The sequence below is a fragment of the Thyridium curvatum genome (genome assembly GCF_004353045.1).
Source record: "Thyridium curvatum strain D216 chromosome Unknown NODE_1_length_1224711_cov_81.814160, whole genome shotgun sequence".
Classification (NCBI taxonomy): domain Eukaryota; kingdom Fungi; phylum Ascomycota; class Sordariomycetes; order Thyridiales; family Thyridiaceae; genus Thyridium; species Thyridium curvatum.
Window position 1 is genome coordinate 483,079 of NW_022156756.1, and position 12,285 is coordinate 495,363.

At 55.8% G+C, this 12,285-nt stretch overlaps 4 protein-coding genes across 4 annotated transcripts; 1 reads left to right on the forward strand and 3 right to left on the reverse strand.

Annotated features, from left to right (window-relative positions):
- Nucleotides 1–48: 48 nt before the first annotated feature.
- On the reverse strand, nt 49–3,368 carry E0L32_000135 (uncharacterized protein; the record flags this gene model as incomplete). Its single annotated transcript, XM_031135411.1, has 2 exons — nt 49–2,315; nt 2,369–3,368. 2 exons carry the CDS (start codon nt 3,366–3,368, stop codon nt 49–51), a joined length of 3,267 nt encoding a protein of 1,088 aa, XP_030997512.1.
- A 996-nt stretch (nt 3,369–4,364) lies between these two features.
- E0L32_000136 (uncharacterized protein) lies at nt 4,365–7,699 on the reverse strand (the record flags this gene model as incomplete). The annotated part of the gene is made up of 9 exons (XM_031135422.1): nt 4,365–4,601; nt 4,661–4,979; nt 5,054–5,645; nt 6,098–6,128; nt 6,182–6,244; nt 6,309–6,927; nt 6,985–7,343; nt 7,433–7,541; nt 7,677–7,699. The coding sequence occupies 9 exons, from the start codon at nt 7,697–7,699 to the stop codon at nt 4,365–4,367; spliced, it is 2,352 nt and encodes a 783-aa protein (XP_030997513.1).
- A 686-nt stretch (nt 7,700–8,385) lies between these two features.
- Nucleotides 8,386–9,943, forward strand: E0L32_000137 (uncharacterized protein; the record flags this gene model as incomplete). The annotated part of the gene is made up of 9 exons (XM_031135433.1): nt 8,386–8,484; nt 8,552–8,590; nt 8,657–8,747; nt 8,822–8,844; nt 8,906–8,924; nt 9,023–9,112; nt 9,175–9,197; nt 9,273–9,310; nt 9,382–9,943. The coding sequence occupies 9 exons, from the start codon at nt 8,386–8,388 to the stop codon at nt 9,941–9,943; spliced, it is 984 nt and encodes a 327-aa protein (XP_030997514.1).
- A 183-nt stretch (nt 9,944–10,126) lies between these two features.
- On the reverse strand, nt 10,127–11,901 carry E0L32_000138 (uncharacterized protein; the record flags this gene model as incomplete). Its single annotated transcript, XM_031135444.1, has 3 exons — nt 10,127–10,810; nt 10,871–11,276; nt 11,336–11,901. The coding sequence occupies 3 exons, from the start codon at nt 11,899–11,901 to the stop codon at nt 10,127–10,129; spliced, it is 1,656 nt and encodes a 551-aa protein (XP_030997515.1).
- Between the last annotated feature and the right edge of the window lie 384 nt (nt 11,902–12,285).

The window sequence follows — 12,285 nt, forward strand, 5'->3', positions numbered from 1 at the left end:
AACAGCGACCCCTTTCCTTTTCCTTTGGCCATCTGCAATACCACACGGTCACTTGCCGTGATGTGCATTGTGAGGCATGTGGGACCCCACGGTGGTATCTGGGTTGGGTGCAGCGCTGCATGTTTGCGTGGCTGCTGGCGCCGCAGGGTGAGATGCCGGCGTGCTGTGGGCTGTTTGAACCTCCTGCTGCTGGACCTGCCCGCCTGTGGTCGGTGCTGGCGAAGAAGTGGCTGCCAGTGGCGGCTGAGCGGCATGTGTCTGCCCTGCCGTAGGTGGAGGTGAGCAAGTAGCCGGCGGCGAGTGCATTGGCTGCGTCTGACCCATGGCAGGCGCTGGCAGCGAGGTGGTCGGCGTGGCGGAGGCCATTCCCGATGACATCTGCTCGAAGATTGGCGGGTTCTGCACCGTCATCGCGGGCGGATGAGACACAGGACCGGGGCTGTGTCCTGGCGGCATATCGTGCAGCGGCGAGAAGCTCATGGGCTGGGTGTGCTGGGGCGATGGGTCAGCAATAGCGGGAGGCTGCGTGTAGGCTTGCGGAGCGAACTGTTGCTGCTGCTGCTGCTGCTGCTGCTGCTGCTGCTGTTGTTGTTGCTGCGGCGGCGGGCCACCAGCTTGCTGCGCTGGCTGAGATTGCGACATGGGTGCGGAATTGTCGTCCGGCGTCGACGTGGCGAGGTCCACGATTTGGTTGATGAGAGACTGTTGCTGGAGTGTTTGATTGTACTGGTTCTGGTTCACCTCTGCGTACGCATTCTGTTGGTAGGCGCTGGGATCGGCATAGTTGGCCGTCGCACCTTGGTCGGTGAACACTGCCTGATTGACCGCCATGCTGAAGTTTTCGCCTACCACTGGCTGCTGCTGAACCTGCTCTGTGACTGTTACTTGAGCGGTGTAAGTCTGTTGTTCGGCGACACCAGGTGTGTAGCTGTACTCCGGTTGCGCGTAGGAAAACGAAGGCTGCTGCTGGGTGAAGGCGGGTTGTTCGTACGGCACACTGTACGTCTCCGCGGGCGGCATCCCCGCCATTGCAGGCGCCTCCATCTGCTGCGAGAGCCCGATCTGCTCGGCGAACCACGCCGTCTGCTGGTCCGCATTCATCTGCGCCAGCGGAGGCACGAAGGCGTCCTGCTGCGTCGGCGGCATGCCCGACATGGCCGGGGCTTCCATCTGCTGGCTCAGGCCAGCCTGCTCGGCAAACCAAGCGGTCTGCTGCTCCGCGTTCATCTGTGCTAGCGGAGGGACAAAAGCGTCTTGTTGCTGCTGCTGCATGGCCGCCATGTCGTTGAAGGAGCACATGTCCACGCCGCCCGCGCTGTAGTCCGGGTAGCTGGTGTCGACCGTGATCGTCGTCTCCTGCACGTACTGCGTTTCGGTACCGGTCTGGTCGACGACAACCTCCTCCTCGACGACGAACCCGGTGTCGTCCATTCCCCCACCGTAGTCGTCTCCGCCGGTGGCGACGTTGGCCACGACGGCGGCGGTGCCCAGCAGGCTCGCGCCCGTGGCCAGGGTCGACATGCGCTTGCCCTTGCCGAGCTTGCCGAGCTTTTTGCCCGCCACCTTGACGCCGAGGCCCGTCAGCCGGGCGGCGGCCGCGGTGGCGGTCAGGATGCCCTGCGCCGAGCCGTCCGTCGCGGCCGAGAGGCGGGCGACGTTGTTGGCGATGCTCACGGCCGTCGCGGTCTTGGACGCAGCGCTGGACTGCTGAACGAGCGCGTGGCTGCTCCCGGGGACGCCCGCGATGCTCTGCCGCTGCGTCGTCGGTCCGCCCGTGCTCGCAGGCTTCCCGGCCCGGCGCACCACCTTCGGCTGCTCGCCGGGCCGGTCCCAAGACGACAGGCGCAGCGCGTCGTGCAAGTAAAAGGGCGCGCCGTCGGGCGTCTTGATCATCCTCCAGCCGGCGGGGAGCCGCCTCCGGGGCCGCGTCCACGTCGAGCTGTTCGTGGCGGCGTGGAAGTAGAACACCTTCCCCTCCGCCGCGGTGCGGACCTCCTGCCACCCGTCCGGCAGCAGGTCCGTGGTGGCCTCGACGTCCTCGGCAAAGGGCCGCAGGTGCGTCTTGAGGCCCGTCGGGTTGTGCGTGTACCACAGGCGCGACGAGGCGTTCTTGCGCACCGTCCACTGGTCCGGCGGTAGAGAACCCGGCCCGGGGTCGCGGACGCGCGGGTCCGACTCCGTGGCCATGTACGAGGCGTCGTGCGGGTGGTTCCGGGCCGCGGCACCGGCGGTGAGGCACCAGACGCAGATGTAGGTTGCGACCTGCGCGGTGCTGCAGACGAGGCAGTCGTAGATGGAGACGTTTTGAGCGATGGCTGGTCTTGGGAGTCAGCGGTCTGGGTGGGTTAGAGTGAACAAGTTTACGTACCCTTCTTGCAAGACGCGCAGGTCTTTCCGGTGCTGCTCGCTGGACCACTGGGCTGCTGGAAGGGTTCCGAGTTGCTGATGGTCGTCGCCGGGGTGGCGATGCCGATGCTACTCGCCACGCTCGTCCGGCGGCTGTAGGCATCGCTCGGTGACTGGAAGCCGTTCGGTGTCGGGACGAATTGCGACATGGTGGAGGAGCTGTCGACGGAGGACTGGGAAGCTACGCGCGAAACCCCAGGGCGGCTTGCTGTAGGGACGGGAGGAGGGGAAAATTGCGTCGCCGGAGGGTATCCGGTCAACGGCTGGGGTACAGGAGCAGGATTTGGTCTCATCTGGACGGGCGTTTGGACGCTGGGGCTGGGACTAACTTGATAGATGGATTGCCTTTGCTGAGAAGCCGGGCTCTGCTGGTTCGGGACCGCTGCAGGGAATGATGTTGATCCGGTTTGCTGGGACGGCGATGGTGACGGCTGTGGCGCAGAGCCTGGTATCGGTTGGTAGGGCGTTTGGATATGTGCGGCGTTCATCTTGGGCACAAGCTGATCCACAGAGAAGGGCTGGGTTGCCGATGCGGTAGAAGCAGCGAGAGCAGCGTGATACTGGCCCAGCGCCGCGGCGACCTGCTGCGTCGGGTCTGCCGCGCCGTTCGTCGGCGGGATCTTGACACCGTATTGCACCATTGTCGTTGTGAAGTCTTGTGTTGCCGAATTCGTCGTGGGAATTGTGACACCGTACTGCGCCATGATGGCCGACAGCTGCTGTTGGGACGTCGCATTAGAAGGAGGCACGTTCACACCGTACTGTGCCATTGTCTCTGCGATCTGCTGCTGTGGTGTTCCCGCAGTCACTGGGTACTGTACGCCATACTGGGCCATATGTGCTTGGAACTGGCTGGTCGGGTCCGGAGTGGGAGAGTAGGGAGACTGTGTCGAGGACGGCGGTGGCGCAAACTCCCCGACCGGCTTTCGGCCGATAGGTTTGCGCGGGAGCGGTCCGTCCATGGTGGTGCAGGACAGCGAGCGAGGGGGCTGTAACCGTCTGTCAGATCGTTTAAGATGTTATTACAAGCACACCCGACCCAGGTTACAGTCCGTGGCGTCGTGATGGAGCAAACACAAATCGATGTTGAAGACGGGAGAAGCCAAGCACGAGCGACCGCCGCCATTTCTCGACGGCCAAGCAGCCACCTTTTAAGCAAGCCGTTACTGCATGGTTTGAACTGTGATATCCCTGCCCGTTGGGCGCGGGCTAGTATGTAAGTGGTTGGGTGAGTTTTCAGCTCTGTCCCAAAGTGGAATTCGTGAAGCGTGGAGTCTGCCTCGCCACAGGGTACTTTTACTCTGGAAACGGACTGGTCCGGCAGCCTAAACCTAGGCCTCCCGTTAAGCTCATTCTCTTGGCCCACTGATTGATTTCTGTGCTAGGTTGTGTTAAATCTTCAAATTCAGTCTTTAAGTCTATCTCCGTGGTGATGCTCAGGTTATGAAGGGACCAGTTGCCAACGTTGGATGTCTCCTCGTTTGACAACCTGGGCGGGGCTGCGTTGCATCCAATATTCGCATGCTCTGGTCAGCCGCACCAACCTATGAATTTACATTGGCTCGCTGGATGGTCTAGAACCTCCAGTCTCAGGGACCCCTGTAGTTCATCTATCACGCTAGCCTCTTTCAACACTGTGATGCTGTCCCGGTGGCCTACTCCGTACATTGACTCGTTTGAAGGACACACCAACCACGGCACGGGCCGACAGCCACGGAGCATCCCAGAGAAGGGAGCATACATACGATGCTAACATGATCGCGACTCGATCCAAGGGTTTGAAGTGCCAGTGGTTTGGTATTACCAGCATCATGAAAGGTTCGAAGCCGTATCGTATCAACTGAAGTCCTACGAGCCCCTTCAGTGTTTTGAATGGACAAAATCCTACACAATTTCTATAATTACGATCCAATTTTGAGATCAATACGATGAATACCGGCGACGCCGCGGATCCGATCTTATAACTTGTAAGCAGCATCATGTTGCACAGATGCTGCTGCCCCAGCACCTGCACACATTCCAGTAGATAATGCGATAGGCACCGCACGCATAGCCACAGCAATGTCACCGGCCGCAAAGCAACCGGGAACGCTGGTCTCCCCCGTAGTTTTGAGTGCTATCTCGCCCGCCGGGCCCAGTTCAAGTGACAGATCCTTGACGAATGGGCCGTTTAGTTGAGCATTAGGGACAGAAACCTTGGAAAGATTTAGCAAGTTTCACCAGATGAACATGATAGAGTCATCCTGCGACGTACCAAAAACCCTTCTCTTCTCTGCTCGCCTCCTTCTAGAGTCAGGGCAATACTCGTAGAAGATCCGGGCGATACCAGACTCATCCTAGCAATCTTCCTACTTTCCACTGTGGCCGGCAGATTGGTGGCTTTGAGTTGTTCACGAAGGGCTTCAGCCGTTTCTTCGTTGCCATTGGTGTATATTTTGATGTTCTTGCTCAGCCGGCCCGCCATGGGAATGATGTGCATGGCAATTTGGGGATTGGACAGCATGCCTACTGCCAGAACCCCGACGGTCTCCTGGCCAGCTTCTTCATATCCGTGGCAGAACAGGCAGTGGAAGCTGGGAGTAGAGATGCATTAGTAAGTGTCTTCTTACATATTGCTTGGGAAGTGTATGCGTGGTTCACCACTTACATGCCATACCCCCAGCACTCGCTATATCCCTCGACATCCAGCGGCAGGTCCGTGATACCCGCCGCAACGATCAGCTTCTTGCCCCGGAACTCGGCCCCGTCCTCCGCAGTAAGCGCAAAGCTGCCGTCCTCGAGCTTCTGCGCCCTGGCTACGGTCGCGTTCCGGAAGCTGATGCTCGGGTACCGCGCCTCGAGGTCGGCTCTGGCTTTGGCGCGCAGCGTCGCCGGGTCGGCGTGGTCGTAGCCCATGACGTTGTGCATGTGCTTGGCGCGGGCGTTGCGGTAGACCCCCGAGTCGATAACCAGCGCCGTGTGGAGCTGGCGTGCGAGTCCTGCTGCCGCCGAGAGTCCTGCCGGGCCGCCACCGACGATAAGGACGTCGTACTGTTGCGAGGCCATCGTGTGGAGGAACTGCAGGCCAAAGATGTGTGCCGCGGCGGTCTGGGCAGCTCTGTGAGGAGGACAGTGTGGGGTTAGGACAGGCGTCTGTAGTGCTCTGTTGGCACAGGTGGTGCTTGAGATGCGCGAGAATGTGTTCACGAATGGGCGTCGGTACCTTAGAACTTGCTGTGGCTTCATTGACGACGTAGACCCTGAAGAGGTCTTGCTGTAAGTTTATTGCTTTCGCCGCAGGTTGGGCCTCCGTATTTAACGGCCGCCCGGAGAGTAATCGACGGCGAATGTGTCCGGGGATGGGGCCTGCCGAGTCAGTGCTTGCTCGGAAGCTTTTCGGACACTTTAGAGCAATCCACGGCTTCGCCCCTGGCTACGTCGGTTCCGGGGCTAACCGTGCATACTAGAGTCCATGAAACACAGGATTCTCAACATTGAATGCTTACATGATGCAGCACTTTTGTCTCTGTGAAATTTCGAGCATGTTCTTTCTTCCTCTACTCATACGAAAACCTTGATGAGTCGCTTCCCGGGACACCTGAACTAGACTCAACGGGACCTCATCTCATATCAAGAAAGTATGATCCGCACCATAATCGAATGTATCTATTCACTACATCACTCTAGCCAAGTCTTTCTCGTCGCGTGATACGTAATGGAAAGTTTTCGATAAGCCAGATGCCCTAGAATCAATGTCAATATAGGGTAGCCAAGACGTGTGCCGAATACCGCTTACAGCATTGACAATATGCATTGGCCTCTCTGGGCGAGTCATTGTGAAATCGAAACGCCTCATAAGCTAGTGAGGTCGTGTGTTAGCATTCCGCAAGGATACCAAAGCTACAGAGCCGTATGCTGCTTACCTCGACAAATATCTTGTTCAGTTCCATAAATGCGACTGGCTTTCCCAAACATTGGTATTTACCAACGGAAAAGACAAGATCGACCACGCTGGCCATTTCTGCAGTTGTTACCGCGTCTGCCTCTAGCCAACGTTCCGGGCGGAACAAACTCGCATCTTCGCCGAACGTTGTCTTGGACTGGTAGATGCCAAAAGGAGAGGTGCCGATCTGTGTTCCTCCGGGTATGAACTTTCCATCGATAACGTCGCCTTCTGGAGGGACCACCTTGAATAGCGGACCGGCTGCTGGGGCCTTGATTCGGAGGCCTTCCTTGATGGCGGCTTGTAGGTAGGGTAATTTGCGTGCCTCGGCATCCGTAATGGGAGAAGAAATGTTACCCGACCTGATGCCGTCATCAATCTCTTTCTGCAGTTTTCTGTAAGCTACGGGATTGCTGAGCAGGTTTAACATCATGACGCGAATGGTGGTTGCGGTGGTGTCGCTTCCGGCAACTACGTTCAGTAGTGACTCTCGAGATGCCTCTGCTTGGTCCAGCCCATGACGGATGAAAGACCCCAACATGTCCGGCTGTGACGTCGAATCAGGAACAAACCGCTCAGCTACTTTGCTATTTGCCACCCTTGGAGATGTGTCAGTCTGGGTTGAGCTCCACGAAAGCATTTTCGAACCAACATACCCAATGAATGCTCCAAAGCCAAACTTATCACTTTCCTTCGGCAGCATGCCTCGGAAAAGACGCGAGTGAAGCAAGGCAACCAGGGATGGTATGTTGGCCATGACCAGAGTAACAGGGAAGAAGGACTTCGTAATTTTGATAAAGTCAAAGACATCACGGTCTTGCTCGATGTAGCCGAAAGGCTGGCCAAAAGCTAAATCGCTGACCACGTCCAAGGTAAAGTATTGAATCTTCTGGGCAAAGTCCACTGGTCTGAAGTCCCGACTCGTGGAGAGATATTTGATGTCAATCAAGTCGACCAGTTTCGCGATGTGCTCGTCAATGGTGCGTTCCATGGACTCGTTCTCCTTCCCCGAGTACTATACATAGGAAGCCCAGTTGTCAGTATCTCCGGCAGGCACTGACTAGGTGGTACAGAGGATTGCTAGTTGCAAATCTCGAGACTTACACCAGCAGCCATCTTACTCCGCAGTTTCATGTGGGCGTCATCATCACGCATGGAAAATAAATTGTCCTTTCCAGGCTCAAATCGAAGCGCGTTATACCCTGTACCCTGACTGGTTAACTTCAGTAGAAGTAGAAACTGGTAGTACTTGCATACATGGCCCTCTTGAATATTTTGACCGGATTGCCATCATTCGACGGAGTACATCCGGGTCATCGGTGGCAAGCTCATTAGGCCCAATACGCACCAGCGAACCTTGATTATTTCCATTAGAGCTTGGTCAGTTGCGTTGCACGCATAGGGAGCCGCTCACCATATTTCTCATTGGCTTTTTGGATAGCATAGGGTTGTTGTCCTTTCAGCGACTGCCGAACCATCCAAGTCTTGGACAAAGCCGCCCAGAAGGGGCCAGGAACATGTGACAGTCGGTACCAGGAGCGGAATCCATCGACCACAAACAATATGAGTACAGCTCCGATAATCTTCATGCAAATCGTTGTGCCCGGTTGCTGACTGAGGCTTGCGAGCGCGTCACGCAGCACATCAGTCATCGAGAAGCCAAGTTCGGTCGCCATCTGATCTCAACCACTTAGTCTGTTAGCATCGGGACAAACCTATCGTGGTTGGAGAGAAGGACGAAAAGGCGGCGGGCGGGGAGGGGGAAGATCCCGAAACTATCAGCTCATGGCTTTTCAGCCATCGGCAGCGTTGCATCACATCGAACCAGTAGACCCTCTTTTTGATCTTGAGTGGCATCCAGGACCCCCATGCGGGCATTAGCCCTGCGGTCCGGGCCACCGGATTGCGTGCCGCGAAACCAAAGCGGGTTCAGGCCCCATGTCGTCTCCCCACTTTCTTCAGTTCAGGCACAGTACCCTACCCTGGCGTTTCCTTTCTCCCCTCCAGGGCTTTTCCTCTCTCCGTCGGGGATACTGCCAGAAACATCATCGTCTACGATGGCAGATCAGCAGGTGGCGCAGCAAGGGCACGACCAGACAGCTGGGAGCCCAGGATCTGCCCAAGCAGAGCCTACTATTCAGATCCAAGAAGCCATTGTTTGTCTCAACCTGCCCACCCATACTCCCCTCCGTTGAGCTGAAGATCTCACAATTTCCTTCGCAGATCGCAGACAACAATGACGCCGACTCAGCCTATGAAGAGGTGAATATCATCCTTCTTCAACTGCCATTTGAGTATCAGAAATCTGGCTGGCTGACGCAAGAATAGGGGCTTGAACCCTCTGTCGCATCCATATCACCCAGTATTCTAGCATACCAGGAGGAGAATGGGCGAAGCTACCATGCCCTTAGCAGAGGAAGTAAGCGGGGTTGACCCTCATTGATTACCTTGCCCCGAATTCAATGTTTCTCACCAAGCTCACACGTATTCTAGAGTATGTCCTTCCGAACGACGAGGTTAGTAACCTTAGCATCATTACAAGCAGGATGATATGAGCTAACGCCTGCTCTGCCATAGCAAGAGAATGAAAGACTAGGTAAGGCCCAATTTGTAACTCTCGAAGGTCGTGGCAGGGTTCTGGATTAATGAAAAGGCTTTTAGACATTCAGCACGAACTTTATGTACGCACCTTAGATGGAAAGCTGGCGCTCTGTCCCAAGGCCCGGGGTGCCACACGCGTTCTCGATATGGGCACCGGTACTGGAGCATGGGCAATTGACTATGGTAGATTCTCTCAACTCACCATATTCTCATACACGTCCAGTGGTGCTGATACTATTTCAAAGCGGATCTTCACCCAGAGGCACAGGTACGAATTCAGATCTTCCTACCCGTCGATTTGTATCACTTCAGTTGCGTGTTGTTGTTCTAATGAACCCAACAGGTGGTCGGCGTTGATCTTAGTCCAATCCAACCAGGTTTGTAAGTTGTTTCACACTTCATGTCACGTTCTCGAGAAAGGCTGTGCTGACCTCCAATTTACTACTTCATAGCGTGCCTCCAAACGTCAGCTTCGAGATAGACGACCTCGAAAAGACATGGACATGGTCGCAGAAATTCGACTTCATCTTCGCGCGTATGATGCTTGGCTGCTTTGAGGACCTGCCGAACATGATTAAGGTGGCATATGACAACCTTGAACCTGGCGGTTATCTGGAGCTTCAAGATATGGGCCTCCCTGCGCGCTCCGACGACGAAACTTTGAAGCCCGACAGCTACCTAGCTCAGTGGTGCAAGCTCTGTCTGGATGCGGGTCAGAACCTCGGTCGCCCCGTCTTCCCGACTACCGAGTACAAGAACTACCTCACAGCTGCTGGTTTTGAGGACGTGGTCGAGGTACAGAAGAAGTGGCCAACAAATACTTGGCCACGTGAGACAAAGTTCAAGGAGCTTGGTTCCTGGGCGTACGCCAATATTGCCGGTGGTCTTGAAGGTCTGTCACTGGCCCATTTCACTCGCGGTCTGGGCTGGTCTTCTGAGGAAACGCTCGTCTTCTGTGCACAGACGAGGCAAGGCCTGAAAGATCCGAGGATCCATGCTTACTGGCCAATGTAAGCACACACTTCCTAATAACCTATGGAAATAAGCCTACCAGGCACTAACAGATTACTCCCTCTAGATATTTTGTCTACGGACGGAAGCCTCTAAGTGCTTCATAAGACTCCAGGGCTATGGTATCTAGATCGAGATGCAATGATGAAACTATGACATTCTAATGGTTTTGCACCTTGGCAAAATTCACCCTTCTTGTTGGCTTTTCTTATTGTCAAGGTCCAGATTCCTCGACCCTAGCGCTGCTAAAATACCTGCTGCGGCGAGCCCGATGCATATGTACCACACCTTTGCAACGCTCTCGGCGGCAATATCGCGGTACACTGCCGCAATATCATCAGGAAAGTGAGCGATTATGTCGGCGCTCCTCGCTGCTTGCGAACCGGGCACCAGGTATGTGCTGTTGTCAGGCAGCCTACCAATCTCTATTGCCCTGGCTACCAGAGGATTCCACCTGCTCTGCAGTGCCGTGCTGCCCATCGCGATGCCAAACGCCTGGCCCAGGCTTGTTGTGAAGCTGACCAGACTGGTGGCTATGCGCACGTCCGCCCTATCGTCCGGCTTTCCTGAACTGAGCTCCTGCTGAGCGGCCTGGACGGCCACTAGGCGACCAGGGAAAAGAATCCCACCCCCGAGACTAAACAGCACTTGGTACCCGACAATCTGACCGGTTGTGGGATCCGCTCGCAATGTGGCAAGGCCGATGCAGCCCCCAGTCATGAGGGTGAATGCCAGCACGTTGAAGTACTTGAAGCGGCTCAGCTTCGACATTAGACTACCTGCAACTGCTGCCGCCGGCGGCAGAATGAGTGTGCTCGGTAGAAGTAGGACTGAAGACTGGACGAGAGTCTTCGAGGCGCTTACGTGGAGCTGGTAAACGTCAGTCAGTGATGCCTTGTCAAAATGACTACCAGGGCACGCGTGTCTTACGTAGAGTAGAAAGTAGTACGGAATAGCCCATAGAATCATTGCTTGTAGGAAGGTGATCAGATATCCTAGTGCTGCTGTGCGACTTGTGAACAGCCTCAGAGGGATGAATGGTGGGCCTAATCCATGCGTACCGGCGATACATCCCTCGAAGGCGAAGAAGCCGGCAACACCAACGGCTCCTATAATCAGCGGTGAGAGTACATTGGCCGATGACCATGCGTACTCAGTGCCTCCGTTGACCAACGCAAAGAGAATGCCGGCAACTGAGCCAGCACATATGACAATGCCCGTCCAATCAAGGGCCTTGAGTCTTGATAGCGGATTGTCTTGGCCTTCTTCCAACGACAGAAAGAAGACAAAGAGTAAGAAGGCGACACCCGCAATGGGAAGGTTGATCCAGAACATTCTATTGAAATCAGGTCAGCGATACCATAAAGTATTCAACCCTTACAATTGAGGACTTACAGTCGCCAGCTCCTCTGTACCAGAGCTGAGCCGGAAAGCACACCCACGACGAGTCCAAGCGCCCCGGCCAGCGACACGATGCCGCTCAACTTTGCCCTTTCTCGTCTCGGCACAAGATCGACAATGATCACGTTGACGCAGACGTTTATGCCACCGCCTCCGAGCCCTTGAACCGCCCGCACCGCGATCAGCCACTGTATGTTCCGTGCCAGGGCCGCCAGCAAGCTACCCAGCGCAAAGATCACCAGCGCCGCCAGCATACATCTTTTACGCCCAAAGGCCTCGGTGGCAGCGCCGTAGACGGGCTGTGCGATACATTGGGCGAAGAGAAGCACCGTACCGCACCAAAACGCTTGCGTGGTAGTCGCCGACAGCGAGGACGCCACGGCCGGCAGCGCAGAGGCAAAGTTGATAGTGTTGACGCTGGAGATAAAAACGCACAGGCAGATCGATGTGACAGTGATGTAGAAAGATCTGGGCTTTTTGACCTTGCTGTCCTTCTCAGGCGGTTGTTGCTCGATGTCGGATCTGCTCTGCTGAGCGCTGGGAGCTGGATTATCACCCATTTCCTGTGTAGAATCGCTCTGCACAATCAAAAAGAGGAGGATGTGTCGCGTGCCTCATTCTGGCATATGTTCCCAGAACAAGTGGGTGAAGGACCCGACGACCCGGGATTCATGTATGTGGCGTCCTTGTGACACACGAGTACCACCCGGCCGGGAGAGCCCGCCGATCTAGCCATCATAATAGGAGGACCAGACTTGCCAGATCATGTCGATTAGTAGGTGCCAAGTAGCCAAGAAGCTAAGTACGGTAGGAGTAAGCTTACGGTTGCAACACAGGGTAGCCTACGGGCTGTTTTGGGGGCGATGACAACAAGGGTTTTGTTGCATAAGTATCTCATGTCTGGGAATACGAGCCGAGAATCTGGTTATGATCTTGGGAGATTC